At 54.3% G+C, this 26,583-nt stretch overlaps 1 protein-coding gene across 1 annotated transcript in view; it reads right to left on the bottom strand.

Annotated features, from left to right (window-relative positions):
* Positions 1–1,157: 1,157 nt before the first annotated feature.
* Positions 1,158–26,583, bottom strand: part of EFCAB8 (EF-hand calcium binding domain 8) — a 31,702-nt gene continuing 6,276 nt past the window's right edge. The window contains 17 exon segments of the mRNA XM_060285319.1: positions 1,158–1,205; positions 2,416–2,620; positions 3,445–3,515; positions 4,281–4,425; positions 4,427–4,506; positions 5,659–5,772; positions 7,169–7,306; positions 8,693–8,844; positions 9,170–9,237; positions 12,908–13,038; positions 15,048–15,121; positions 17,096–17,220; positions 17,755–17,839; positions 18,060–18,165; positions 20,876–21,011; positions 23,441–23,541; positions 25,772–25,908. Coding sequence (XP_060141302.1) covers positions 1,158–1,205; positions 2,416–2,620; positions 3,445–3,515; positions 4,281–4,425; positions 4,427–4,506; positions 5,659–5,772; positions 7,169–7,306; positions 8,693–8,844; positions 9,170–9,237; positions 12,908–13,038; positions 15,048–15,121; positions 17,096–17,220; positions 17,755–17,839; positions 18,060–18,165; positions 20,876–21,011; positions 23,441–23,541; positions 25,772–25,908 — 1,916 coding nt within the window.

Raw genomic sequence — 26,583 nt, 5'->3', positions numbered from 1 at the left:
TGGCTATCATCAAAAAAAAAACCCAAAAAAACAAAAACCAGAAACAGTAAGTGTGGATGAGGATGCAGAGAAACTGGAACCCTTGTGCACTATTAGTGGGAAGGTGTGTACAGCCACTGTGGAAAACAGTAAGGCAGTTCACAAAAAAATTAAAAATAGAATCACCATATGACCCAGCAATCCTGCTTCTGGATATTTACCCAAAAGAACTGAAAGCAGGGTCTCAAAGAGATACTTGTACACCCATGTTCATAGTAGCATTATTCACAACAGCTGGACGCAACCCAAGTGTTCATCAACAGATGAATGGATAAACAAAATGTGGCCTATACATATAATGGAATATTATTCAGTCTTAAAAAGGAAGGAAATTCCACAATATGCCATGACTTGGATGAACCTTGAGGACATTATGCTAAATAAAACAAGCCAGTCACAAAAAGACAAATACAGTATGATTCCACTTCTATAAGATACTTAGTCAACTTCATAGAGACAGAAAGTAGACAGGTTGCCAGTGGCTGCGGGAGGGGAGAACGGGGAGTTAGTGTTTACTGGGTACAGAATTTCAGTTTTACAAAATGGAAAGAACTGTGAAGATGGATGGTGGTGATGGTTACACAATATTATGAATGTATTTAATACCATTGAACTATGCACTTTAAAAAGGTTAAGATGATAAGCTTTATGTTACATGTATTTTACCACAATTTTAAACCTTGAAAAAAAATTATAAAATATCTGAAATCCTGTAAAGGAAAAACTCTGGGAAACTTTAGAAACATTGTAAGAAAATTCTATAAATTCTGATAGCGTGTTCCATGTCATCACTATATACGATTAGAAATGCAGATGTAAATATTTTTTTGTTCCTGTTCCCTCAATCAGTCACTCATTCCTTATGTGCATAATCTTTGTCATAGCTGAGTCTCACCTGTTCTAGTATTTACTTAAGAGCTTACGGAAGTGCTAAAGCCAGTATCTACTGTGAGTGTCTATCACGGTTCCACCCATGGAGCTCTCAGCACAGAGCATGGCACACAGTAGGTGCTGTGTAAATGATGGGTAAATGATTACCAAGGTAAATGATCACTGTTAACCTCTGGCCCCAGGCGGGTGATAGGAGGTCCAGTACTCGGGGACGGGGTGACGCTGTGCTAGAAGCGGGCCGGCTGCTCAAGCCGCAAAGGGCACAGGGATGGAACCTGCAAGGGAGGGACTCCATACAGGCAGGGGGAGGCAGGTGGAGAGGCTGGCAAGGGTTCAGCTGGACATTAGGAGGGCGGATAAATCAGAAATACACTATCTCCTGGGAGAGCACCCCGGACAGGCCCTTGTCCTGCAGCAGAACCCATCCCTCTGGCCATCAGGCAGGCTCCTCACCAGCCCCTGGGAACCCTCCAGCACCCAGTCCCAGGGCCTGCCTCTAATGGTCTCCATGGTCAGGGTGGCTTCAAGGGGTCACCTCAACCTCCTGCCACTCCCTGCCCCCTCCCAGCAACAAGTGGACCTGGGAGCCATTCATATGCAACTTGGCATTATTTCCATAGTTTTTATGAGAACCAGCCTTGTTATTAACAAGAATGTTTTGTTTGTTTGTTTGTTTGTTTGTTTGTTTGCGGTACGCGGGCCTCTCACCGTTGTGGCCTCTCCCATTGCGGAGCACAGGCTCCGGACGCGCAGGCTCAGCGGCCATGGCTCACGGGCCCAGCCGTTCCGCGGCATGTGGGATCCTCCCGGACCGGGGCACTAACCCGTGTCCCCTGCATCGGCAGGCGGACTCTCAACCACTGCGCCACCAGGGAAGCCCTCCAAGTATTTCTGAGGTATTTTTTAATCTGAAGGGAAACTCCAAAGTGTAAAATAGATAAAAAGCTGAAGTGCTCTGGAGAAGCCGCTGTAATAGCCTCCAAGCATCTCTCCACAACATGTTTGGAAAACTACTGGACGGGGTGACCCCGAAGGCCCCTTCCAGCTTTAATCTGCAAAGATATGGTCATTCAGAGACTGTATGGCTTCCTAAGTTCTACCAAGAGCCCAGTGAGACCGGAGCAGTAAGCTGTAGTAGTGATGGGTCAGAAGTGAGCCACCTTCAAGGGGACAGTAATCTCGGGAGAACAGGACTAGCACCACCAGGCTCTGGAGTCAGACTGCCTGGATTTGGATCGATTACTTCTTGGCTGTGTGACCTTAGGCGAGATGCTTAACCTCTCTGTGCCTCAGTTTCCTCATCTGTCAAATGAGGATAATTATAAAAACTACCACCTACGTCCCTAGCTCCCAACCTCCTCCAGAACAAGCCACCACCATTCCCTCCACTCCCCAGGGTGTCCCCTACCCACCCCCAAGCCCTACGTGGTTCTGGCCCACAGCTGAGAGAGAAGGAAGAGGACAGCTTGTTTCTGTTGACCTTACCCTCTTGGGCAGCGAGGGCAAGGGGCTCTGAGAGGCGTTGAAATGGAGGATGGGCCCGAACATGCTGATGTTCCAGAAGAGGATGTCCCCATTGTAGGAGGAGGTTCCAAGGAACTGGTTCTGGTACCTGGCCATGCTCAGGACATCCTCCGTGTGGAAGGTCTGCCAGTGGTAGCACAAGAGCACCGGCTTGGTCTTGTGGAACCTGCACACATGGCCAGAGGCAAAAGGGCTGAGAGCTCAGCCTCACTGGTCTCCTGGGAGACCCTCATGGCCTCTAGGATTTGGAGCACTGACCCAGAGGAGGACACTCCAGAGGAGGTGTAGATCAGGGATGAAGCTCTGCCCTGCGACTGCATTTACTAAGCACCTATTATGTGCCTGCTCTAAAGGTCCGGTCCTAGGGGCTTTATATACACTAATCTTACAGATGTGCCCCATTCAGACACCTGAGTAAGGATTCAGGTTGAAAGAAGGGGAAACCATGGGCCTAGAAAAGCCCTCTGAAGAGGAAGTGACCCTGCACATGCTGTTCCCTCTGCCTGGAACGTCCCTCCTGTCCCTAGCCCCTCACTGCCTCACTGAGACCCCTCCTGCTCACTCTTCAGATCCCACTCCACCCGACATCCTCAGCTGACCCTTTTCTGACGGCCCCTGAGACTAGATCAGATTTCTGTCCCCTCCCCATAGAAACCTGTACTTTTTCTTTTTTCCATAGCACTCAACAGACTATCACAAATGAAGTTATTTGATTAGTGTCTGCCTCCCCCTGGGAGCTCCAGGAGGATGAAGACTCCATATGCTTGTTTATACCCGTCCCCAGCACCTAGTACAAAGCCTAGAACATATCGGCTGCATGGAGTGATGAATAAATGGACAGATGAGAGGGTGAAGCAACAGACATCACCCAGCACTAACTTCCTGCTTGGTGTTCCAACCACCAGCAAAGCTAGGAATGGAGGAACCCATCTGAAGTCCGGAGAGAACAGTTAGCTGCCCTCACCTCCCATGTGCACCCTGGCTACTCACGTGAAATAAGTGATTCTCTTACTCCATCTGGTCACGTAGAACACTTTATTCATATGGACGATCCCACTAATCTGTTGAAGTTGAAAGAAGACAGAACTCTAAGGTACCTCAGAGGAAATGGCTCCAGGCCCCAAATGTCTTCCTAATTATACCAAGCAAGAAATCAAAACTCCCCATAATGATGAGAATTCCCTAGAGGTGATACCACCATATTTTTTTCAGAGTGCTCTCACATCCCATTATCCATTTGATGGCCTTGGAGGGGGCAGATTGGGTAGGTATCCATGTCCCTCTTACAGGGGGATAGCAGGGAAACAGACAAGTGACTTGGCTAAGGTCAAATGACTGAGTGATAGGATCTGGGCCAGTCCTCTAAATCCCCGGCTTCTCGGCCAAGTGCTCCTTCTGGGTTGGTTAAAGGACTGTGTCACAGGCGTTACTAACGGGCTCAAGTCCCAAAGTGGGACTGCTGCTTTGCACTTTGCCACACCCACAGACCATCCCTATAACCCTGGCAGTCATTTCCCAAACAGGGGTACGGGTGGCTCTGAATCATGTGCCCCCACTGCTAGCAATGCCATTCAAAGCTCTAAGAGGTAGGGTAAGAAGTGCTAACACACCAAAAGAGCAAGAGTAGCTAACATTTGTAGAACACCTATGAAGGACAGGCCCTGTTACCTGTCTTCATTTTTTGCACAAGGACACAAAGGGTCAGGCAGGCACGAGGCCAGGCAGTCTGTGTGCACAACCTTTCAGAGAGGCATGGACAATAGCATGTCCCAGGGTCACAGGAGCTGTGAGGGGCCCCCAGGCCCCAGCTGATGGACCAGACTGACCTCCATCTGGTCCGGGCTGGGGAAGGTCAGCAGGCACTCACCAACGCTGGAGTTCCACATCTTCGTGGCGCCATCACGCAGACCCGTGAGCAGGCAGGCCTCTGACTCATCCAGGGGCGTGGCGGTCAGCTCCACGTGCTGGTCGCGTCACGGAGAACTCTGTCATCCTTTTGCCCGTCACGACCTCCCACACGCTCACCACGCCGCTCAGGCAGCCGCTCACCACCTGTGGGGGTGCACACAGCCAGGGCTCCTGGAGAGGAGAGGGCCCCCGCTCCCCAGGGCAGCCTCCAGCTGGCGTGACTGCGGGTAGCTCCGCTGCCACTTTGTGTACCGAGAAGACAGGCGCTCTGGGCCCTCCTGCTGCGGGATAAGCCACTCTTGAAAACAGGCTTTCCTCTGCCCTGAGGCCCACGGCGGTGCAAACAGGCACAGTTTTTTCAGAAGGAACCAGTCTGGTGAAATCCCCTTCAACTCAGAAATGGCATTTATCAGAATCTATCCAGAGAAAATAATCTCTAATTCAGAAAAAAAATTTACTGCAAAGTCATTAATCACGGGGGATAGAAAAAAACAACAGGAAATACACTAACTGTCCCCTAAGTAGGGAAATGTTGAGTAAAGGTACATCATTCCACCTAAGGCGACAACTATTACAATGAAACAGTAACAGGTGAGCCTACTTCAGACCAACCTTCCTGATGAGAACATCTAGAAAGCTGGGGAAGGGGAATTTTTTGAAACTGCTGGAAGGCACTGAAGAGCCCTAAGGTATAAGGGGTGCTGGTGCCAGGGGTCCGAATGAGAGGGAAACCCAAAGAGGTGAGCTCTGGCCTCGCGCAGCCAAGGCCATGCTGCAGCAGACGCAGTGGGGCCAGGAAAGGGGTCCCAGTGGCAGTGCGCAGAGGGCCCAGGCGCCCTATCTATCCCCACACTTCAGAATCCATGTTCCCAGTTGCCCTGCCCAATGCAGAGATCTCTACTCAGGACCAGGGGGCTGTCCACAGCCTGGGCCTCCCTCCCCTCCCACGATGGACAGTGCTGAACCAGGGCTTCCCTGGAAATGGCCCCCAGGAGCAGCACCCACACCCACCCAGGGAGCCTCGAAGAGCAGCTCACACCTTGTGTTCCATCTCACACTGTATAAAGAAGGCTGCCTGTCCAGAACTGACCTGGGGCGGTAGCCAGGGGCGCACAGGCTCACAGGAGTTTGGTGACCCGCTGACCACGTGGTGGAGCTCCTATCTTACCCGGGGTGACCCCTCTGCAGGGTTGCTGCTCGCCCACCTCCCACTGTCCTGCACCACCACCCAAGCTATGAGCGTCCCGTCCCACCCCACCCCCTGCTGGCCTCAGAGACGAGCTGCTGACCACTTACCTGCTTGAAAACCTTGCTGTAGAGGATGGCGCACAGGGGCGTGCTGTAAGTCGTGGTCTTCTCCTCTGCTCTCCCAGGCCCCTGCGTCTCCAGGTACCCTTTTAGGATGCCAATCTACAGGTGAGGAGGGGCAGACAGTTGGGCAGTCAGAAGGGGCCTGCCCTCAGTGATTTGCCCCAGGGAGAAACTTCCAGTAACCTGAGACATCAAGATATCCTCAACTACACACAGGCTTGCTGATAGCTCACCCCTACTCCATGGCCCCCACTTCCTGAGATCAGGGCTCCCAAAGCCTCGTGTTCCCACAAGATCAAAATCCAAGTCCAAGGTCCCTTTTATAACTTCTGAAAAGCATAAAGCCTCAATCTGGTGTCCCCTCATCCAGGAAGCCTTCCCTGACTACCTCTGCCTCAGGCTAGGCTAAGGATCCTTTCTCTGTGCTCGATGAAGCACCTAGCACACATCTCCATCATAACACACAGCATTTTCTACTAAAGTTATGTGTTCTCCTACTACCCCATAAGTTCCTTGAGGGATGGGACAGTGCCTAATTAATATATTCTCTGCTCCTGACAAAGAGCAGAGGGCTGATAATGTGTGATGATTTGAAATGAACTTCAAAGGTCTATTTAATTCAACAAATGCTGGCAGCCAGTCTGACACTCAGCAGAGACGAAGGAACCCACCAACTCCCTTCTCAAGAAAAACCTGCCACCTGGGAGAGCCAGCCAAGGGCACAAGGACAGCGTGTGTGTCGTGTGTGTCACCGGCCAACAGAGGGAAGGAGGTCTCAGTGGGGCCTCCCCTTCCTCCCAACCACAAATGACACCCTCACCGCCCTTTCTAGATAGAACCTCCCCCTCTACTGGCTGCTGATTGTCCTTGCAGTCCCCTCAGCTCCCATCTTGTCACAGGTCCCCCTGTCACCCTGGACGGTCAGCCCCTTGTGCTTCTCCCAGGCTGTCCTGTCCTCCAGAGTCAGGACAGACCTCACATGGGCACCAACTAAGTCATGGCTCATAGACAGTGTTCACAGCAGGTCCCTCCAGGCTCTCTCCTTCAGAGGGGCTGCTCGGGGGTGGGCCCTGCCCTCCTGGGCTTCACAATTTGGCAGGAGGGACAGGCATGTAACCACGACAGGACAGAGTTATAAGGGCCGTGATCAAGGGGAGGCAAGGGAGCGTGGAGCGGTGGGGGCGGGCGGGGTCTTCTAAGCCAGCCCGGGCCTCAAGGTGGGCTTTGAGGAGAGTCCGGAGGATGCACGGGTCAGGAGGACAGCAGCATAGAGGGTGACCACTGAGGGCCTAGCAACAGTCCCCCAGGAAATCCCAGGAGACGAGAGCTTTGAGGACCAGCCCACAGAGTCTAGCAGCTTTGTCCTCATGGCACGAAGCAGTCTCAGGACGGACGGGATGTGACCACCCCTCGGTGTCCCATGGGACTGCAGAACACGGCTGCAGCCCCTCCCCTCTGGGTGCAGACACGGTCCCACCTCCCTCTCGTGCAGCGCTGAGTAGGTGCTACAGATGAGGCTGTCGTCATCCTTGTGGAAGTATGCGCTGGTGATGGGGCAGTGTCCCAGGGCAAAATGCTTCCCGCAGAAGGACTGGAGGCATTCGTAGTCCTGCATGTCCCACACGCGAATATTCTGCGGGGGTGAGAAACAGGCAAAGAGGCCAAGAGTGGGTTCTCGGGGATGCAGCTGGCACCTGAGGCCTTGGGGTTCTCCTGGGAGCGGGGCCAGGGCACCCAGTGCAAGCACTTCCAAGACACACCCACCACGCTAAGTGACTGCCATGGATCACAGCCCTAAGACAGACGCTGTGCTTATGCTCAAATGAGGAAACCGAGGCACGCCCCCCGCCCAGCCTCCCCCAGGGTCTCTACCCTGCTCGAGTAGCTGCTGCTCATCGGCTGAGGATGAAGACCTCACAGGCAGCACTTGCCCCTGCAGACCCTCACTAGCTCCCACCCCAGCCTCCCTCGAGTAAAGCCAGGCAGGGCACAGAAAGAGCTGCCAACATCATTGCCCAAAAGGCTCACCTGTCCCCCTCGACTTCCTCCCAGGTTGAGGAAGTGTCCCCAGAGGGGCCCCGTGGAAGTCCCTCCAGGACACTCCTCACTCGGGGCGCCAGCAGCAAGCTGGACACGGCATGGGCGTGGAGTCCACAGACTGCCGTCCACACCGTGGCTCTGCCTATCGCTGCCCATGAAGGTTTGGGCAAGTCTACTTCTGTCCCCGACCCCTCCAGCCTCGGAGCCTTCATCAGAGGTGCCGATGCCCAGCTCCCAGCGCTGCCAGGAGAATTCCAGACAGTACCAAGTGTGGGGATGTGTGGGCAGCGTGGCCTGGTGAACCAGGGCCCTGCCAGCTCCTGATCTACTGAGTCCCAGAAGACACAGACTTGTCCCCTGAAGGAGGGCACCTGGAACCATTGGCCTGCATCCCCCAGCAGGTGGGGAGAGACCCTAAACCCACAGCTCAGAGAAGCAGAGGAGCGGGCCTGATCAGGGGAACCCCGGGCATTTGAAAAAGGTCTAGTCAGGCCCTGCAGCCAGGGCAGCCAAGCAGTGGTCACTGGGAGAGCCGAGAGGAGCAAGTTCGGGTCTGTGGGGAGGGAAAGGCTCACATCTGTCGTACACCTACTATGCGCCAGACATTCCTCTGCTCTTTCACCAGCAGCTCTTCTCTAAACCACTCAACACCCATTCTCTGGATGAGGAGACTGAGACCCCATAAAGGGAAGGGCCCTGCCCAACTCTGGTGGGCTGCTCAGAGCTGGGCTCAGGACCCTATGGGGGTGGTCAGAGACCCACGGCCCCTTCATGGTGCCACCTGGGGTACCTGCCTCTAGGCCTCAGGCCAGGGTGGGACCATGGACAGGGAGGTCACACCATTGCCCTGGGCCTCAGGCTCCTGCCAACTGCAGCCAGCTCCCTGGCTGGCTGAGCTCGATCGTTCTCCCTGGGCCAGCATCTCTGCTGGGGAACAGGAGCTAGTGGCGGGCGTCAGGGCCGAGCTCCCTGAGGACACCTTGTCCTTGGAGATGCTGAGGAGGACGCTGCTGTGCTTGCTGTTCACGAGAATGTGTGTCACCGAGGTCTCATGCCCCTTCATCAGCCACACAGGCTTCTTCGAGAAGAAGGGGTTCCACAGGCAGATGAGGGGGTCATGGCCACCAGTCACTGAAGTTGAAAACCGGGTATCAGCCACTGGGGGCCTGCGCTGGGACCTTGTCCTGGGGCCAGGCCTCGGACTCCAGCCAGGCTCGGCAGGTGGGGGGTGTTGCTATGATCCATCCCTCTGCCTCTCTCGTCCCGCCTCCTCTGCCACCATGCCAAGCAAGCCCCTGTCACCACTCCACCCCAGGTGCCCAGGGGCGGGGACCAGAGTGGCTGGCGGCAGACGCTGCAGGGCCTCCGCCTCCGCTCTGATGGGCCCCACCTCCCCAGCAGCCCTCACCCTAGTTCTGCCAGACCAGCAGCCTCACGTGATACAAACGTTACTTACCCAGGACATTCTTTTCTGGGCAGTAATCAAAGCAAAGAATCCCTTTTCTTAAATTCAGCACTGAAAACCTACAACAGCACAGGGGGAAGGCTGTGACCGGAGGCCTCGGAGAGCCTCTGAGGCTGGGGTGTGGAGGAGCTAGAGGCAGGGCCGCCGGGAGGCCAGGGAGAAGTCACCACGTCTCCACCCAAGGAGAGAGCGGCCCCCAGAACCCTGCCCTGGGCTCACCCTGCCCCCGAGGCAGGGCCAGCACCGCCAGCAGAGCGGCAGCCCCCGCTCAGCCCGAAACCAGCAGTACCTGGAGGAGACGCCCACCTCTCGCCTGCACATGAAGGCGAAAGCAGCCACGAAGCAGGAGCAACTCCTGCAGCTGCACCACGCTCGCCTCGCTCCAAGGGCGAACCTAACTCGATCTGCACCTTCACTATACCGGGACGGCTGTCCTCCCACTCATGACACAGACCAAAAGGTGGAAGGGGATCCCCCAAAGGCTAGGGGAAGAGAACAAGGTGTCCCTGCTACGTGCTGGTCCCTGTGCTGGGTGCTGTCTTGTGAGTCACCTGGACCCCTCACACAACCCTGAAGACTGTCATGAGCCCTGTGCCGTGATGAGGACACAGAAGGAAATAAAGGAGCTTGCCCAAGGTCCCATGGCTGGCAAGGTGGGGGGGGGGGTCAGTGTTCAGACCCAGGGTGGGCGTGGCAGGGAGAGGCAGTAGGCTCAGGAACCAGAGCTCCAGGACAGGAAACGGTGTGGCAGGGCTGGAGGCCCGGGGGATGGGCGATGGGGAGCCAGGAGGCCGTCGGGGTGCTCAGGAGGGCCAGGGGACCCAGGCAGGGCTTCTGGGAAGATCAGGGGAAAGGTCAGGCCCAACAGCCCTCACAGGCCCCAGAGCCCCGGGAGCTCTGTGCCTTGCGTGTGCTATTCCCTCACATCCACACATCCTGCCCCGCCAGCTCTTTCCACTCAAACTCTCCCTTCAAAACTCAACTCCAAGGCCTCTAACGCAGCATGCCCTCCACTGAACCTGCCCCTGAACTGCACCTCTGCTACTCCCCAGGGAACTAAGCTTGGTTATCACCCTAGAGGCTCCCTCTCCTGCGCTCTCATTATTCGCCTGGGCCCCAAATCCTCTTTGTTCACATCCCACCACAGCCCAGGGCCCCCTCGTTTCTGCATCAGCCTCCCAGGAGGGCCTCTTAACCTCCCCCCTTGCTCCCACTCCCCTGAGCTCCCCACTCCACAGCCAGAAGGATTCCTCTAAAAGTCAAAACTTCACCAAAAAACCCTGGTCAGGGAACTAAGATCCTGAATGATGCGCCGTGCGGCCAAAAGAAAAAAGGACATTAGAAAACTTCAAGAAGAGCATACCAAATACCTGTATTGTCAAACCAGATAAGTCTCCCTCCATGCTTATGTGTGCAGAGAAATGTTCTGGAAGAACAGTCACAAAACGTTACTAGAAATCATTTCAGCCTGATTCACCCATTTATTCAACAAAGATTTCCTGGCTCCTGTGCCCTTCCAGGATGACCAGAGGTGCAGACAGGATGCCCTTGCCTTCACTGGAGCTTTTCTTCTAGAGGAAAACAGCCTGTGCAAGTAAAGGAACACAGGGACAGGGAGACGGACATGTACACATCATGGCAAGTCCTGCAGGGAAATAAGCAGGTGGCTTTGACATGACGGCTGGCTGGAGGAGACCAGGTCTCTGCACAGATGGCTGCTGTGCAGAGAAGGGACTGGAAGGTCAAAGGGGACGCAGGGAAGAGGTCTACAAGGCCACTCCAGAGGCAGAATTTGGGTTGGCAGTGCCAGGCCCCACCTGCAGAGGCTACGCCCCAAGAGAACATCACCAGAACAAGAGACCAGCCAGCAGTCAATGGTGCCACCTGCTGGCCAGTGTGTGTACTTCATACAGACAAGAAGGAACGGGGTGTGTGCTCATGTGTATAACTATATTCTGCAACCCACCCCTAAAATGTATCTCAAATCTCTCCGTCTCCACGCCAGGCAGACTCCAGACCACCATCACATGTAGTCTGGATTATTACAATGGCATCGTCACTGGTGTCCCCATCTCCCCTCCTGCCCACATACGTACATTCCACTTGCAATAGAGCAGCCAGAAGGATGCTCCCACACACCAGAGCACACCATTCCTCAGCTTAGAACCATCCTAGAACCTTGTCTATATCTGATTTCAAATAATCATAAAAAGATATTTTTGAGACACTTGGGTAAAGATTAACTTGGACTAGTACTAGTGATATTAAAGCATTATACTATTTCTCTACTTTTGTGTGTTTAAAAATCTTTCATAATAAAAATGTTTAAAAACAAAAACAAACAAAAAAACAGGCAGAGAGGAGCAATGCAAAGGCTTGGGGGCAGGAACATGTGTGAGCCACAAGGGGGCCCCGTGTGGCTGGAGTGGGAAGGTGGCAGGCAGACCAAGGAGCCTGTCATAGCCTCCTGCCCTTGAGACCCAATAAAACAAGAAGCTGAAAGACATATCACAGACATGAGGTAATACTCCCACCAAAGCAGAGAGATGGACCTCGGCAAACCAGCTCCAAGCAAAATCCCACCACACCGCCCCACTCAAACCACAAAAACCAAGACAGAAGATTCCCCACCGCCACAGGCATACACACCCCTCCTCCAACCTGCAGTTAGTTCCAGGACTTGGGGATTGGATAAGGGAACGGGGAGAAAAGCCCACAGGATTCCGGCTTTATTTTTAGTGCTTGAATTTTTTACATATGTACGTATACCTGTGTGACTAACAGTTGAGTATTTTTTTTTTTTTTTTGGCCGCACTGCTCATCATGCGTGGTCTTAGTTCCCTGACCAGGGATTGAACCCTCGAGCCCAGCAGTGAAAGTGCAGAGTCCTAACCACTGAACCACCAGGGAATTCCCAACAGCTGATTTTAAAAGATAAAAAAGACAGAAGATGAAAAGATGCCCCCTGGGGTAGAGGAATCTAGAATGAAGGAAATAGATTAGAACCATCTCCAAAGAATTAATGTGGCCAACTAGTGAACACACGCTATGTACAACACTCACTCATGTAAGCCCTGAGGTAAGTGAAGGGCTATTATCACCCCCTTTTACACACAAGAAAACTGAGGCTCACAGAGGTGAAGCAACTCACATTCATTCCTTCATTCAGAAAACATTTTTCTGACTGTATCCTTACACTATGTGCTAGCTTCTGTGCTGAGTTTTGTGTATAAATTGGTGGATAACAGAGGCCTCACATTTTTGCTGCTGGTGGCAATGCCAGAATGATTAAAATCAGATTCCATAAAAGTTCTTATCACAGGGAAAAAAATGCACAACTGTGTGTGGTGATAGATGTTAACTAGACTTGTGATCATTTCACAATTTCAAATCGTTATGTTATGCGTCTTAATATAAGCTTAATATAATGTTATATGTCAATTTTCAAAACTGACAACCTCAATTTAAAAAAAAACAGACTCCAGAGCCCATGTTCTAACCACCACACCTCACTGTTGGCCCACAGGACACACAGTGCTTCCTTGGACCCAGCATGATCCACAGGACACGGTATTACTGCCCACAGGAGATGCCACTGTCCCGGAGGCAGGTCCCCTCTCAGGAGGGATGGCCACCTGCAGCTGAAGTGAAGCCAGAGTCCCGGAGTCACTGTCACCACCCACCCCCTCCCAGCCCCACCACCTCTGCCTGGAGACAGGTGCTCCTTACTTGAGGCTCTCTGGGACTTCGGGCGGCAATATGGTCAGCACCAGAGAGGACTCCTCGATGGCTGAACAGGAAGCCACCAGGTTCAGCTGGGGGATAAACTTGACCTGTTGACACCAGTTGGGGTGGAGAGCCTGGGAAGACAGCAGTGGTGGTGGGAGACCCAACCCAAGGACGGTCATCCGGGCCCAGCCACCAGATGGGCTGGAGGGGCCAAGAGATTCCCCAAGTCTATGCCCCTCTAGTTATCACAGCTCTGACAAAGTGCTCCAGCCCCACAGTCCTAGCCCAGGTCATGTGATCAGGGGTGTGTGGCCACCATTTATCAGTGGAACAGGTTACAAGCACTGAAATCTGCTGTTAGGTGAACTCTCGCTTATAAGTTAGAGGACAGGCAAGGTCTGGCCCATCCTAATACCACTGTCTGTGGCCCCATGCCAAGGGGGAGGGAGGATGGATCCAAGTCCGCCTAGTCCACAGTCGCTGTCATCCACGGGGCGCCCACCATGGGTGAGCCTGCGCTTCCCGGCCCCACCGCTGTCCGTGTTTGTCGGGAAGTGGTTTGCAGTGAGCGAGGATGTTATCTGGTACAAGTTGGGCGAGATTGGGACTTCCCCGAGACTGGGACTTCCCTGGCGGTCCAGTGGTTAAGACTCCGCGCTCCCACTGCCAGGGCCCGGGTTCGATCCCTGGTCAGGGAACTAAGATCCCGCAAGCCGCGTGGTATAGCGAAAAAAAAAATAAAGTCTGGGACCCACAGGTCAAGGGCATGGCCTGGCTGGACAGGTTCTGTGTTCTGGCCCAGTGCTTGGCCTCCCAATCTGGAGATTTTCCTCTCCAAGACAAGAATGGAGGCGAGGTGAGCTGGGTTTTGCATGAGTTGTTTCACCAAGTGTCTGTCGTGGTGAAGGCTGGAGGATGATTTGATCACCAATGGCCAATGACATAATCAATCATGCCTGTGTAATGAAGCCTCCATAACAACCCAAAAGGTGGGGTTCTGAGAGCTTCTGGGCTGGACAACATGTGGAGGTGCAGGGAGAGTGGAGACCCGGACAGGGCATGGAAGCTCCGTGCCCCTTCCACATACCTTGCCATCCTCATCTCTTCCATCTGGCTGTTCCTAAGTTATATTCTTTTCTAATAAACCAGTGATCTAGTAAAGTAAAACGTTTCTCTGAGTTCTGAGCTGTTCTAGCAAATTAATCGAACCCAAGGAGGGGGTCGTGGAAACCTCTGATTAATGCCAGTGGGTCAGAAGCACAGGTAACAACCTGAACTTGGGACTGGCATCTGAAGGGGAGGGCAGTCTTGTGGGACCCTTAAACTGCGGGATCTGACGCTATCTTGGGGTAGACAGTGTCAGAATTGAGTTGAATTGTAGGACACCCAGCTCGTGTCAGAGAATCGCGTGGAGATGTGGGAAAAAAACACACGCTGTAATGGGTGTCAGAATCCTATAAGCACTGCAGGTGAAGGGGTGAAGGCAGAGGCTGATGGAGCAGGGCTGTTCCAGGCTGGCTGGTTGGGGACCCAAGGGAAGTAGAGGGGGGCGTACAGTATGTGGGGGGAGAGCACAGCAGCCTGAAGGAACGGCGTGTGTCAAGGCCCTGAGGTGGGAAAGGGCTTCGTGTTCAGAGAACAGCCAGGTTGCTGGCGTCTCTGTGTTAGAGAAAGGAGGAGAAAGGTAGAAAGCGAGACTGGGAACAAGCCAGGGGCCAGGTCCGCTCATGTCCTGACGGTCGTGGGGAGCACTTGAGATTTTGTGCAAGACAAGAGAGCTACTGGGGGATTTTGAGCAGAGGAGTGACATGACTGTATTTCTAGCTCAGGATTCCTGAGGCTGCTGAATGGAGAAAGCACTGCATAGAGAAAGGACGTGGGGAAACGGCGAGAAGCCGCTGCAGCCACCCAGGAGGGCTGGTGCCTGAGCAATGAAGGCGGTGAGAGAGACCAGTCACACCTGGGATGGTTTGGCTTCTGCACAAAGAGCGGACGGGATCCAGCAGCTGCCTCCACCCCATCCCCAGAGACCAAGCCCCAAGGGCAGAGACCGAAGGGCAGATCCACCTGCTGCATTTTTGTTTTTTTACCTGTGTACAGCTAATTACCATGGTTACAGCCAAGGAAAGATCCCACTTACCCTCAGCCGGTAACTTCTATACATAGGGGACTTCTCATTTAAGAGCTTCCGTGTGGAAACATCGGTCCAGTGATCTGATAGGGGAGAAAATCAAGGCCCATGTCACCAGCTCTCCTTGTTTGTAGAATAAGCAAGACCTCAGAAGAACCCTTGAGTTGGTTTGCAACTCCCATGCACCCCAAAAGGCTTTCCCATCCAAACGTTCACTCAAGCCTCCCTGTGTCCTGGTAAGTTCAGTGGGGTGAAGTCGGCACCCAGAAAACAGACCGGGGCCAATAAACACTGCTGCCCAGAGTCCCCCTGCCAGCTCCTAGCAGAGCTGGAACCAGATTTCGGGGCTCCTCACTCTCCCCAGCTGGTTAAGTTTCCATTAGGGAGCTCTGACTCTGCTGGAGTGGAGAATGAACTGAGATCCTGGGCTCTTATTCATTCTGAAAATAATCATTTGGGAGTTTGCCATCATGCTTCAAACTACTGAATACATGCCCCCCCTTGTCTGGCAAATACAAGTTCCAAGAAGGAGAAGTTGCACGCATGCGTCGTAAAGCAAGCGTGTCTGGCGCAGTAAGCACAGCCTTGCCCTCCCACTTTTCTCTCCTTCCACCTTCTAACAAATCCATGAACTGACTGTGCTTACCCCATTTGAATAAGGGAACTGAGGCACAGAGAGGTTATGCAACTGGATCTAGGTCATACAGAGCTGGTCTGTCCAGCCCCTCCCAAGTCAGCATGCTGCTGGGCCCCCCTTCCTGTTTGTCCCCAGCCTTCAGTCAGCATGTGGCATGGAAGGACTCCCATCCAACACTCTAGCCTCATCTGCCTCCCCTCCAATTTCCTGTCCACCACTCAGCTCAAAGACCACCAACTCCCGTGCCAATTCCCAGGGTGGCACAGAGCGACCACGGTGGGTTGGGTCAGGGCAGGTCGGGCACCAGGGGCAGAGGCAGACGAGACAGGACACAGCAGGGTGCCAGCCCCCTGCTGCGTCCAGGGCAGGATCCACCTTCTGTCCGGCCAGTGGCGGATGCTGCCCCAACAAGCTGGGCAGGAGGTGTCACTGAGGCCTGGGGGCCCCTGGAGCCCCTGCTCAGAAACTCTGGCTAGAAGCCCAAGTGGCCATTCTGGAGTCCTGGATGGAGAGGAGTCAGTGTCCCTGGGGGCTGGGGCCCCCTCCAGATGGACGCGGTGCGGCCTGGAGGCCTGACACTGCGGGTCGAAGGCTCGATCCCAGGCAGGGTCCAGTTCAGATATGTCCCCGACAGCCCCAGGCCCCGAGGCCTCGGGATCTCGTGCCCCTAGGCAGAGCAGCCCCAGACAGCATCCTCCAGCATTCAGTCGGTTTGGGATACAGCCTAGCAAGTGGTTCAAGTGCAGGCTCTGGCGCAGACTGCCTGCCTCAGATCTCAGCCACGCTTAGCCACTGTGGGGCCAGTGTAAGCGCGTCTCCCCCTAAACCCCCGGCTCCTCCTCCCTTAACAGGCTGTGACGACAGCAGCCCCTCCTGGCAGCAGGCGGGAACTGCAGGAGGTGACTGCCCAAAGCGCTCAGCACCCAAGGGCTCCGCAAGTGTCCCTGTGCTGATTCACGCTGCTCGTGCGGAGTCGGGCCTTCCTCCAGGCGCTGCGAGGAAGCGCAGCCTCCTGGGCAGCCTCTCTGCCCCACCCCAACACCCACCCACAGGCAGCTCCCAGCCAAGGAGAGCAGAACCCTCCTCACGCCATGGAGGAAGCTAGCGCCACCTCCCCAGGGCCCAGAGCGGGTCACATAGCTGCCACAGGTTCTTTCTTCCTGGTATGAGGAGGGTCCTGAAGCGCCCCCACCTCCGCCCCGGCCCTCACGTGCACTACTTCCCACCTCCAGAGAGATTGCCCATCTCCCCAGCCCCGTCCCGTGTCCCGCTGTCACGCCATCACCCCATCTCCCACAGGCGGCTCTGAGCTGAGCATGTGGGTGCACCGCCTTCCCAGGGACTCTCGAACCGGGAAGCAGGGAGGGGAAGGAGCTCCCAGGGCAGGACCATCTCCCCCCACTCCCCACATCTCCGCTACCCCATCTGGAGGTCCTGGGGAGGATTCAGGGGTTGAACAGCCCATGGGTCACATCGTTGGAGGTGAAGACGATGACATTGCCTTTGGTGTCCCCATAGCAGAACACAGCCCTGTGATAGTCAGACCTGGGAAAAGAAGGAGACAGAAGAGGCCACGGAGCCGGCTGGGTGTGTCCAGTGCAACCCTCTGCCCCTCGCCGGCCTCCAAGGCCCTTCTCCACCTTGGGAGCGAGGGCAGATCCCACACAACTTTCCAGCCTTGACCTCAACAGCTGACAAACGTGGGCCCAGCCGCCCAGATCCAGACCGTTGGTGAACCAGGTCCAAGAGAAATCAGCACTTTTTCTTAACCAGAATAAATGAATCCCTGGTCCTTCAGCTGCTCTTTGTCAAGTCACCCTACTGATGGACCATGATGTTCCCAGAGACACAGTGGGACAGGCTGGGTTTGATGGCTGACTTGGTGAAAGGAAGAGGGGCCGACAACAACTCTGAGGTCTGAGTGACCATGAAAGGGGACCCAAGAGAGGAGCAGCTTGAGGGGAAGAGGACACAGGCACAGAGGGTGGGGATCTTTCCAGTGCTGCTTCCAGAGAGGCTTTCTGGGGGTCCCAGCCCCACTGCTGCCAAGCCCCTGCCCCGGTCTCCCACGAGACTCACCAGTAGTTCAAGGTCAGGACGCAACTGTCCAGATCGATGAAGGTGAAGGCCCAGACACATTTACGGTTACTGATATCAAAGAACTCTGGGGAAGAGACAGAAGGGGAGGCACACATGAACCCAAACCCATGTCCCAGGCCTCAGGAGTCTCTGGTGACAGTGAGAAGCCTCACTACTCACCACCCAGCAATACTCCCAGGGGACTCTAACTCATGCTCACAGTTGGCTGGGTGACAGGGCTCTCCAAGTGCAAATGCATGGCTTCCAGTGGCCAGGCACCGGCCTGGGGAACCTCGGGGCCTCACCTACCTTCTGGTCGGTCGACACTATCGCAACCAGGTTCATGTTGTGCAGACACACCATGTCGATGACCCGCATCTGCTGGTTGTGGAGCGGATGGATCTGGTAAAGCTGCCAGAGGGAGAGCAGAAGAGACCTGGGCTGCGGAGGCTCCCCGGGAGAGCACGCCAGGAGCACAGCCTCCCCGCAAACCCTCTCCTGCCACCCAAGGCCCTGGAGCCAAGCACAGACCTGGTGTGGAGCCCAGCCTTACCACCAACTACCAACGGTGGGGTCTTGGCTAAACTCCCTGACCTCTCTGAGTCTCAGTTTCCGTATCTGTAAAATGAGCTTAAAGAACACTCATCCTCACAACCCTTTAGGGAGTTTGACAAGCTCATCAAGTTTTAAATGTGCATAGTTTGTGATCCCAGGATCCATTCCAAGAGGCATCTACAGATGTGTTTGCAGGTACTCACAGAGAAGTGTAAGCAGGAACGGGCACTGCTGCCCAGCTACAACAGCAACAGGCCAGAGTCTGCCTGGAAATGACGCCTTACAAACCCACACCACCGATCACGGCCCGGACATTAAGAACGCGGGAGCTGTGTACATACAATGCAGAATAGTTGCCTAGACCTGTTACTAGTGAAAAAGCAAGGTGAAGAGCAGCATTATAACGTGCTACCATCTGTGTATTTAAAGAGAAGGGGTCGGTGTATGTACAGGCTGTCCACGGAAAAGCACCCCCAAAGTGGCCACAGCAGTTGCCTCCAGAGAGGAATTAGGGTCTGAGAGAGGAAGACCGACTTTTCCACGACCTGCCCCTCTCTGCCTGAATCTTTTTTCTCTGATTTTTATTGAGATGTTATTGACGTATAACACTGGTATTCGTTTTGTTTGTTTTGTCCAAATCTTGTTTACCACCTGCCAGTGTTGCCTGGTCCAAGTGGCTTATTAACGAGAAACCGTCCTGCCAGGTTGTGAGGAACGAATGGAACCGTGACAGCTAAAGCATCCATGTGCTGCCAGCGTTGGGAGGAGCTGGGCCGGCATGGGTGCCGCCCACCCTGGTGCCAACCTCACACAACCCTTACACAGACAGAATCTGAGCCGGCACTCCAGGCAGGGGACACCACAAGCAAAGGCAAGTCAGCAGAAATGAGCTGCCACGCCCAGGGAAGAGGGGGCCAGCCCGACAGGTCTGGGTTGGAGAGGACGGGCCATGAGTGAGGTGTGGCCAGCGGCGGAACTTGTATTTTACTCCCTGAGTAGCGCCACGCGGGCTCCGAACTGTCCCATCAGAGCTCAGAGCACCAAGAGCAGGGGCCTGAGCTAACGGCTGGGGCAGGGAAAACAATGCACCAGGGCCCCCAAGGCCCCCCTCTGGCCCAGGGCTGGGGTCTAACCCACACACAGTGGAGGTGATGGTAATGCTCATCACCCCCAAGACCCGCGTTCACACCAGAAACTGAGAGCCCTGGGGAGACTCAGAGACTTGCCCAAGGTTGCACAGCTGGTAAGCGAAGCCCAGACTCCAGGGCCTTCCGGCTGCACAACCATGGCCATGCAGTGAGTGCCCGAGGATGGTGCTTGGCGGCTCACTCTTGCCAACATCTACTTGCCAAAGCAGCCCCTCAGGGAAGGATGCCCAGGTCTGTGGGCCTTCTTGGGGAGCCTCCCTCTGTCCTCTTTGGCCCTCCCAGGCTTTGGCCCTCAGGAGAGCTGAGGTGACCATGTTGTAGCCACAAGCAGGAGCTCAGGCTATGATGTGCCCCCCTGATAAGCACACAGAGAAAAAGAGGGTGGAATGTGCCAGAAACGCCAGCCTCGGGAGTACAGGTGAGAATCCCCTTTGATCCTAGGCTACCAAGTGCACCTAAGAGAGTCACTAGAACTCCACACACCTTGGTTCTCTCCCTTGGCAACTGGGGTCAGGGGGATGATACAGAATCCTCCTGCCCCAAAGGATGACCCTTGATGCAATTAGGAAACACTCTGCAGGCACAGAGCATGCTCACTCAGCCTTCTCTGCAGAGCTGGGCCCTCCTCATCTGCTGGAGGACTCTGGCCTGGCCTGGCAAAGGCAAGTACACAGGGGTTTTCCCGAGCATTCTATCATTTACCGCGCTGGGCCAGGAGCTGACGGCACAAACGACCATGACAATGACGATGTCAGCTTATGTTTACTGGGTGCTTGCTGCGTGCCTTGCCCTGCTCCCAGCAGCAGGCACGGATTATGTCATTAAATCCGCCCAACAACCCTGCCTGTAGGGGATACTATTATTAACCCCACTTGACAGATGAGGAAACTGATGCACAGAGAGCAATATAGTAACTTCCAAGGTCACAGAGCTGGGGGGTGGTACAGTCAGAGCTCTACGTCTGGCAGTTGGGCTCCGGAGCCCATGTTCACAGTCACTGCGACTTCCTCCCTGGTCCAAGCAGAGGATTTGAACCAGCAGGACTTGGTGGTGGAATGGGTGTGACAGAGAAAGGAAAGGAGGTTGATCTCCAACACGAGAACCCTGGTGGATGACGATGCCATTCACTGACCTGGAGGCACAGGAGAAGGAAGCCTGGTGGGCAGGGAGGGCTACAGTGACATTCAATTTGAACAAAGTGGGTTTAGGTTATCTGTTGGACATCTAAGTGCAATGGACATCCAGGTGGAATCCTGCTTTCAGAAAAGAAATGCGAGGCTCATGGTCCCATGGGGAAGCCAGGACCTGCTCCCAGGAGCAAGTGTGGCTGTCTAGCCCACGGGTCCAGAGAAGGAGCCCACTCGGGTCCAGGGCATGAAGGCAGAGACTTTCCAACCACCCACGTGGGCCCCACTCACCCTAAAGGAGCTGGTCAGCGAGAAGGACTCCGACCAGAACTGCAGGATCCCGTCCTTGGTGACAGTCAGGAAATGCCCTATCTTCTTGCGCCGCTGGACTAAGAACTCCACTTTCACAATCTCACACCCATGATTCCTGCGGAAGGTGATAAGAGAGAGGAGCCCAAACCAAACCAGAGCAAAGAGCACAGAGGAGGAAGGACACAGCTTCCCTCACAGGCACCATGAGAAACTCGGGTGAGTTTCTGTGAGACGTGGGCTCTGCCCCTCCTCCAAAGGGGACTGTCACCGCTGACAACCGTGGCCAGAAGGAAAGGAGACACACATGGGATGCTGGGGTGACACGGGCTTCCCAGAGCAGTAAGTTTATCCCATGAAATAGCCGGTCAGCTTCCTCATGATGGGATGGGCCAGATGTCCTTTCACAGGAAAAACAGCCCACAGGAGGCGAGTGGAGTGGGGCTTGTGAGGAAAACTGCAAAATAACAGTGTTTCCAGCAACTACTCTAGTGCTTAGAGATGGAGGGGGGAATAGGGTCCAAGAACGAGATAAAAGTAGATAAAGGGACAGTGAGAAATCAGGGCCTTGTGAACCCAACTCTTCATCTCCAAAATCATGCCCTGAGCATAGCTAATAGCTCCTGGGGCATGCCTGGCCTCACAGGAAGCCACTGAACAGCCTTCCCAGCGAACTTCAACGCCACCTTCCAGTGGCTTCTTTCCCGTCCCCAAGCTGGCTAAGCCAATTGGCTATTAAAGGGCCAGACACAGCACAGCACACTCTCTCCCACTCCATGTGCCCACACCTCTGGGCCCCAGCAGGGCAGGTGATGTTGCCTCACCCTACAGGGAGCCAGGGGCTAACTGCCTGGAGTTATGTCCTGGTTCCCAGCAGAGCTGGGACTAGAACCCAGGCACCTCGACTCCGACTCCAGCCAGAGCCCTTTCCACACGTTGCCATGGATGTGAGCTGAGCCGTGACTTAAGGATAACCCACGTCACTGGGAAATTCTACTGTGTTACAGACTCTGCACGAGAGACGGGGACTCGTTATCTGGACACGGCTCTCCCCTCTCTCTTGCCCTCAGCCCACGGCTCTGCTCAGAGCCTGATCAATTTTCTCAGTCACCTCTCTAGCCGTCCCTTCCAATTCTGCCTCCTCTGTCAGGGCCAAGGGACTGTAGGAAACAGACCCAAGAGGTGAGAGCTCTGAAGTGAAGAGTGCCCCAGGAAGCTGTCCCCTCCTGAGGTCTCAGCTTCCTCATCTCCACAGTGACAGCACCTCCACGGGATCAAGGAGATGGTGCGCTGGGTGAGCTTGGCCCAGGCTCAGTCCAGGTGAGCCAGTTTTCAAAGTTACCCCTTCCTGATGGTGATGAAATATTATTTGGCTATTTTCTCCACCAAGCTGGACATGCCCTCCAGGTTAGGAGGTTGAGCAAATAAACAGGAGAAAACAGGGACAAGCTTCTTGTTTCAGGCCCTTGGGATCACCCTGGGGAATCAAACGTCCCAGGAAATAGACCAGCAAAGGTATGACGACACCCAGCAAAGTTTCCATGTAGAAATTTACGGTTGCAAAGTGTGTCATCACTCATATTTATTGGCTATTCCTCAAATCTTGACCAAATTGTTTTCAAAGTTACCCTTCCGTGGTTTTCATCGCACCATCTTCTCTATTAAACTTCAGGTTGGTTGAGGGCAGAGACACCCTTGTGGTCTTCTCCGTGGCCTGCTCTGGGTGTGGTCCCCAGAGACAAACTCACCCACAGCCCCTCTGGTTATAACCAGGCCACAAATGGAGGCCACCACACCTGTTACCACAGGACCTGGCTCCCAGGCCCCGGCCGCCTGCACGGGGCATCTGGTGCCCCAACCAAGGCAGACTCCGGGAGGAGAGCAAGAGGCCTGCAGCAGCCCAGCTCAGGAAGCCTGGGCCCACGGGCTGGATCCACTAGAATGTTCCTCGTTCTTAGGGAGTTTGGAGGGGTGGGGGCAAACAGGGCCAGGGCACAGAGAGAGAAGGAGCCACATGGAGGAGAGCGCCCGCGGGTCAGGCACAAATCAAGGCAGGGACAGGAGCCACTTGCGCCAGGAGTGATGCAGGGGCTGCTCCCGAGGCCCGGTGCGGGCTTGAGCAGTCTCCTGTGATGGCCCTCACTCCTGTCACCTCAAGGGAAAGTCCTGTCCCCGCTATGTGAGCCATCTGTACCCTGTGGATGAAACCACAGACCTGCTCAGCCCCAGCCAGAGCAGGAAGTGGGAGCAGCGTCTATGCTGTGGATACGGAGGGTCCAACAGAGCAACCCCACCACTGTCACTTGGCCTCTCTGAGCCTCAGTTTCCTTGTCTGAAAAATGGGGACACAATGAGGGGCTGCTCAAGCCCACCTATGGGGTTGTGAGGCTGAAACGAGCTAAAGAATACAGAGCTGCAGGCGTGGTGCCAGGCCCACAGTGGCCCCACAGACAGGCGCGGGGACTTAGGAAGGGGCGATGCAGGGCTGGCCCCAGCCTGGTCCAGACACAACCCTCAGTCCAGGGAGCCCAGGGAGAGGCTCCTTACAGGGGTATGATCCTCATGGGAAGGTGGAAGCGCAGGTAGCACTGGCTTCTCATCATCTTCTCCTTCCCCTTGAACTCACGCATCACGTAGTCCAGGTACTCCTGCTGCCTCAGGAAGAAACGCCAGCAGGGAGGGCGTCGGCCAAACTGGCAGAGCACCGGCTTCCAGTGCCTCGCCCGTCTCTCCCAGCCCCTTCCAAGGGGCTCCGGGAGCCCCCAGAGGCTCTGGCCGAGGGAAGAAGCCAAGCACCAGAGCTGTTCTTGGATCTGGATCGGCAAAGGGCCTCTGTGCGTGCATTTGTGAAGACAGCACAGCAGCGCTCCCTCAACGCGTTTCTGTAATCCTAGATAATCCTCACATCACTCCACATTTGCCATTGCATCTGAGTCTCTTTATTCACCCCACTTTATGGATAATAAGACTAAGGCCCATATAAGTATAGATGAGTTGCCCCAGCTCATATATCAAGAAGTCAATAGCTGGGGAGGACCCATAAGCCAGGCCACGAAGGCAAATCTAGACTCTACTGACCAGCCTCACGAAAATATGGCCAAGGCCGAAATGGGCCACCATATGAAGCTATGACAAGAGACAGGGGACTTCCCTGGTAGTACAGTGGTTAAGAATCCACCTGCCAATGCAGGGGACACGGGTTCGAGCCCTGGTCCGGGAAGATCCCACACGTTGCAGAGCAACTAAGCCTGTGCGCCACAACCACTGAGCCTGCGCTCTAGAGCCTGCGAGCCGCAACTACTGAGCCTGAGCTCTAGAGCCCACGAGCTGCAACTACTGAGCCTGCGCTCTAGAGCCCGTGAGCCACAACTACTGAGCCCACATGCCACAACTACTGAAGCCTGCGCGCCTAGAGCCCGTGCTCCGCAACAAGAGAAGCCACCACAATGAGAGGCCCATGCACTGCAAGGAAGAGTAGCCCCCACTCACCACAACTAGAGAAAGCCCACGCGCAGCAACGAAGACCCAAAGCAGCCAAAAATAAATTAATTAATTAATTTAAAAAAACCAGGGAGTTATGAAGAAAGATCACTGTGTAGATGACAGAGTGCTGGAAACATATTTATTATAGAGTATTAAGAGAAATGAAAACAAAAAACACACATAAAGAGACAGAACGTAGGGGTTCCCTGGTGGCGCAGTGGTTGAGAGTCTGTTTGCCGATGCAGGGGACACGGGTTCGTGCCCCGGTCCGGGAAGATCCCACATGCCGCGCAGCGGCTGGTCCCATGAGCCATGGCTGCTGAGCCTGCGCGTCCGGAGCCTGTGCTCCACAACGGGAGAGGCCACAACAGTGAGAGGCCTGCGTACCGCAAAAAAAAAAAAAAAAAAAAAAAAGAAACAGAATGTACATCTATGCTGAGGGGGAGGTATGACAGAGCTGTTAACACATGGGCTCTTGAGGCAAAATCCCTGGGTCTGAAGATTGGCCCGGCTGCTAACTAGCTCTGTAACCCTGGCCCAATTTATTCCTCTCTTGCTTCAGTTTCCCAATCTGTCAAATGGAGGTACATTACCAGCACCTACCCCATAGGATTCCTGTGAGGTTTAAGTATAATAATATATAAACTGCTTAGCACAATGTCTGGTGTAAATGCTAGTTATCGTTGTCAGCATTGCTACATCAATACATCAGACTGGTTTTTTGTACTTTACTGTGTTCTTTTGCATTCTTAAATGCTGTACATGCACTGTAGAACATTTAAAATCAGGGGTAAAAAGCATTATTATTAATATGCTCTAAAACCCTGACTTTTTTTTTTTTTGCGGTACGCGGGCCTCTCACTGTTGTGGCCTCTCCCATTGCGGAGCACAGGCTCCGGACGCGCAGGCTCAGCAGCCATGGCTCACGGGCCTAGCCGCTCCGCGGCACGTGGGATCCTCCCGGACCGGGGCACAAACCTGTGTCCCCTGCGTCGGCAGGCGGACTCAGCCACTGCACCACCAGGGAAGCCCAACCCTGACATTTTTTGATTTAACAGCCACTGAGTGACCATAAAGGGTTAAGAGATGTTTGTGGCACCGGCTGGAATCCCCTGAGCCAAATGGGAGGCTGGTGTGCAGGAGAGCCACGTGGCAGGCGGGGGTCCTTGCCGCTCACTGCTGTGTGCTCAGCCAGTCTTGGGCAGGGGTCACTAGCGTTTGTCACATACCCTCCTGTACCCTGGCAGGGGAACAAGCTGCAGTGAGCCCAGCTCACAGGGGTCTCGGGAGGGCCCCCTCAAAGACTCCAAGTGTTCCCTCTATCCAGCAAGCCCCCCAGAGTCTACCCCCCTCTTCAGCCCTCCACGTGCCCCACTGACCAGCCAAGGACTGCACCCTCCAGCCACCTGAAGCAGCGGAGGTGAGGCCGTTACAGTTCATGTCCACCTTCAAAAACAGCGCCTCTATCATCTCGATGGACGCATTGCTCAGAATCTTCTTCACAGCCTTAACGAAAGTCTTCATGTCCAGGGCTTCAAAAGAGAGAAGGAAGAACACCGTCCACTTCACCAAAAGTCCCTCGGCCCCATCACCAGCCACAGCGTTCCTGGGTATCTGGGTGCTGAGGGGGAACACACAGAGGATCACGTTGCCGGGTCATCTTTTGCATCTCATCTGTTCAACATGCGATCACCCAAAAATACTGGCTGCACACCTGCCGCGTGAAAGCACCATGTTGGTCCCACGGCAGTGACGGGGGTGGGTACTAAAAAAGATCAGATCCCATTTCTGAGCAAATCAGACAGACCAGGCATTGAGACAAAGAAAACTGATGAAAACTCCAAAATAAATAAATAAATACAGAAAGAAGAAAAACATAAGTAAACAATGGCAACAAACGGACATAAATAAATTCAAAGCTATAGAGGAAGAGGTGAAACACATCTTTTAGAGGCAATGAAAATACAAACTTGGGCTGGAGGGCAAGATGGGCAGGGAAGAGGCAGAGGGGCTGGGATAAAATTTCTTCCCCTGCTGGGTTTTGTGGCCACAGGGGTATCTGTCTGCAAATGGATCAATTACTCCTGTCTAGATTTTTTTAAAAAGAATCACAGTTTTTAAAAAGAACTTCTAGAACCCCCTCCAAATATCTGGAGCTTTCGCCATGGCCTGAAGGCTGCTCCTCTCGGACCTCACCTCTCACCACC

Source organism: Globicephala melas, chromosome 15 (assembly GCF_963455315.2).
Source record: "Globicephala melas chromosome 15, mGloMel1.2, whole genome shotgun sequence".
Taxonomy (NCBI): domain Eukaryota; kingdom Metazoa; phylum Chordata; class Mammalia; order Artiodactyla; family Delphinidae; genus Globicephala; species Globicephala melas.
The sequence above is the reverse complement of the archived record's forward strand: the minus strand, read 5'-3'. Positions and strand labels throughout refer to the sequence as shown.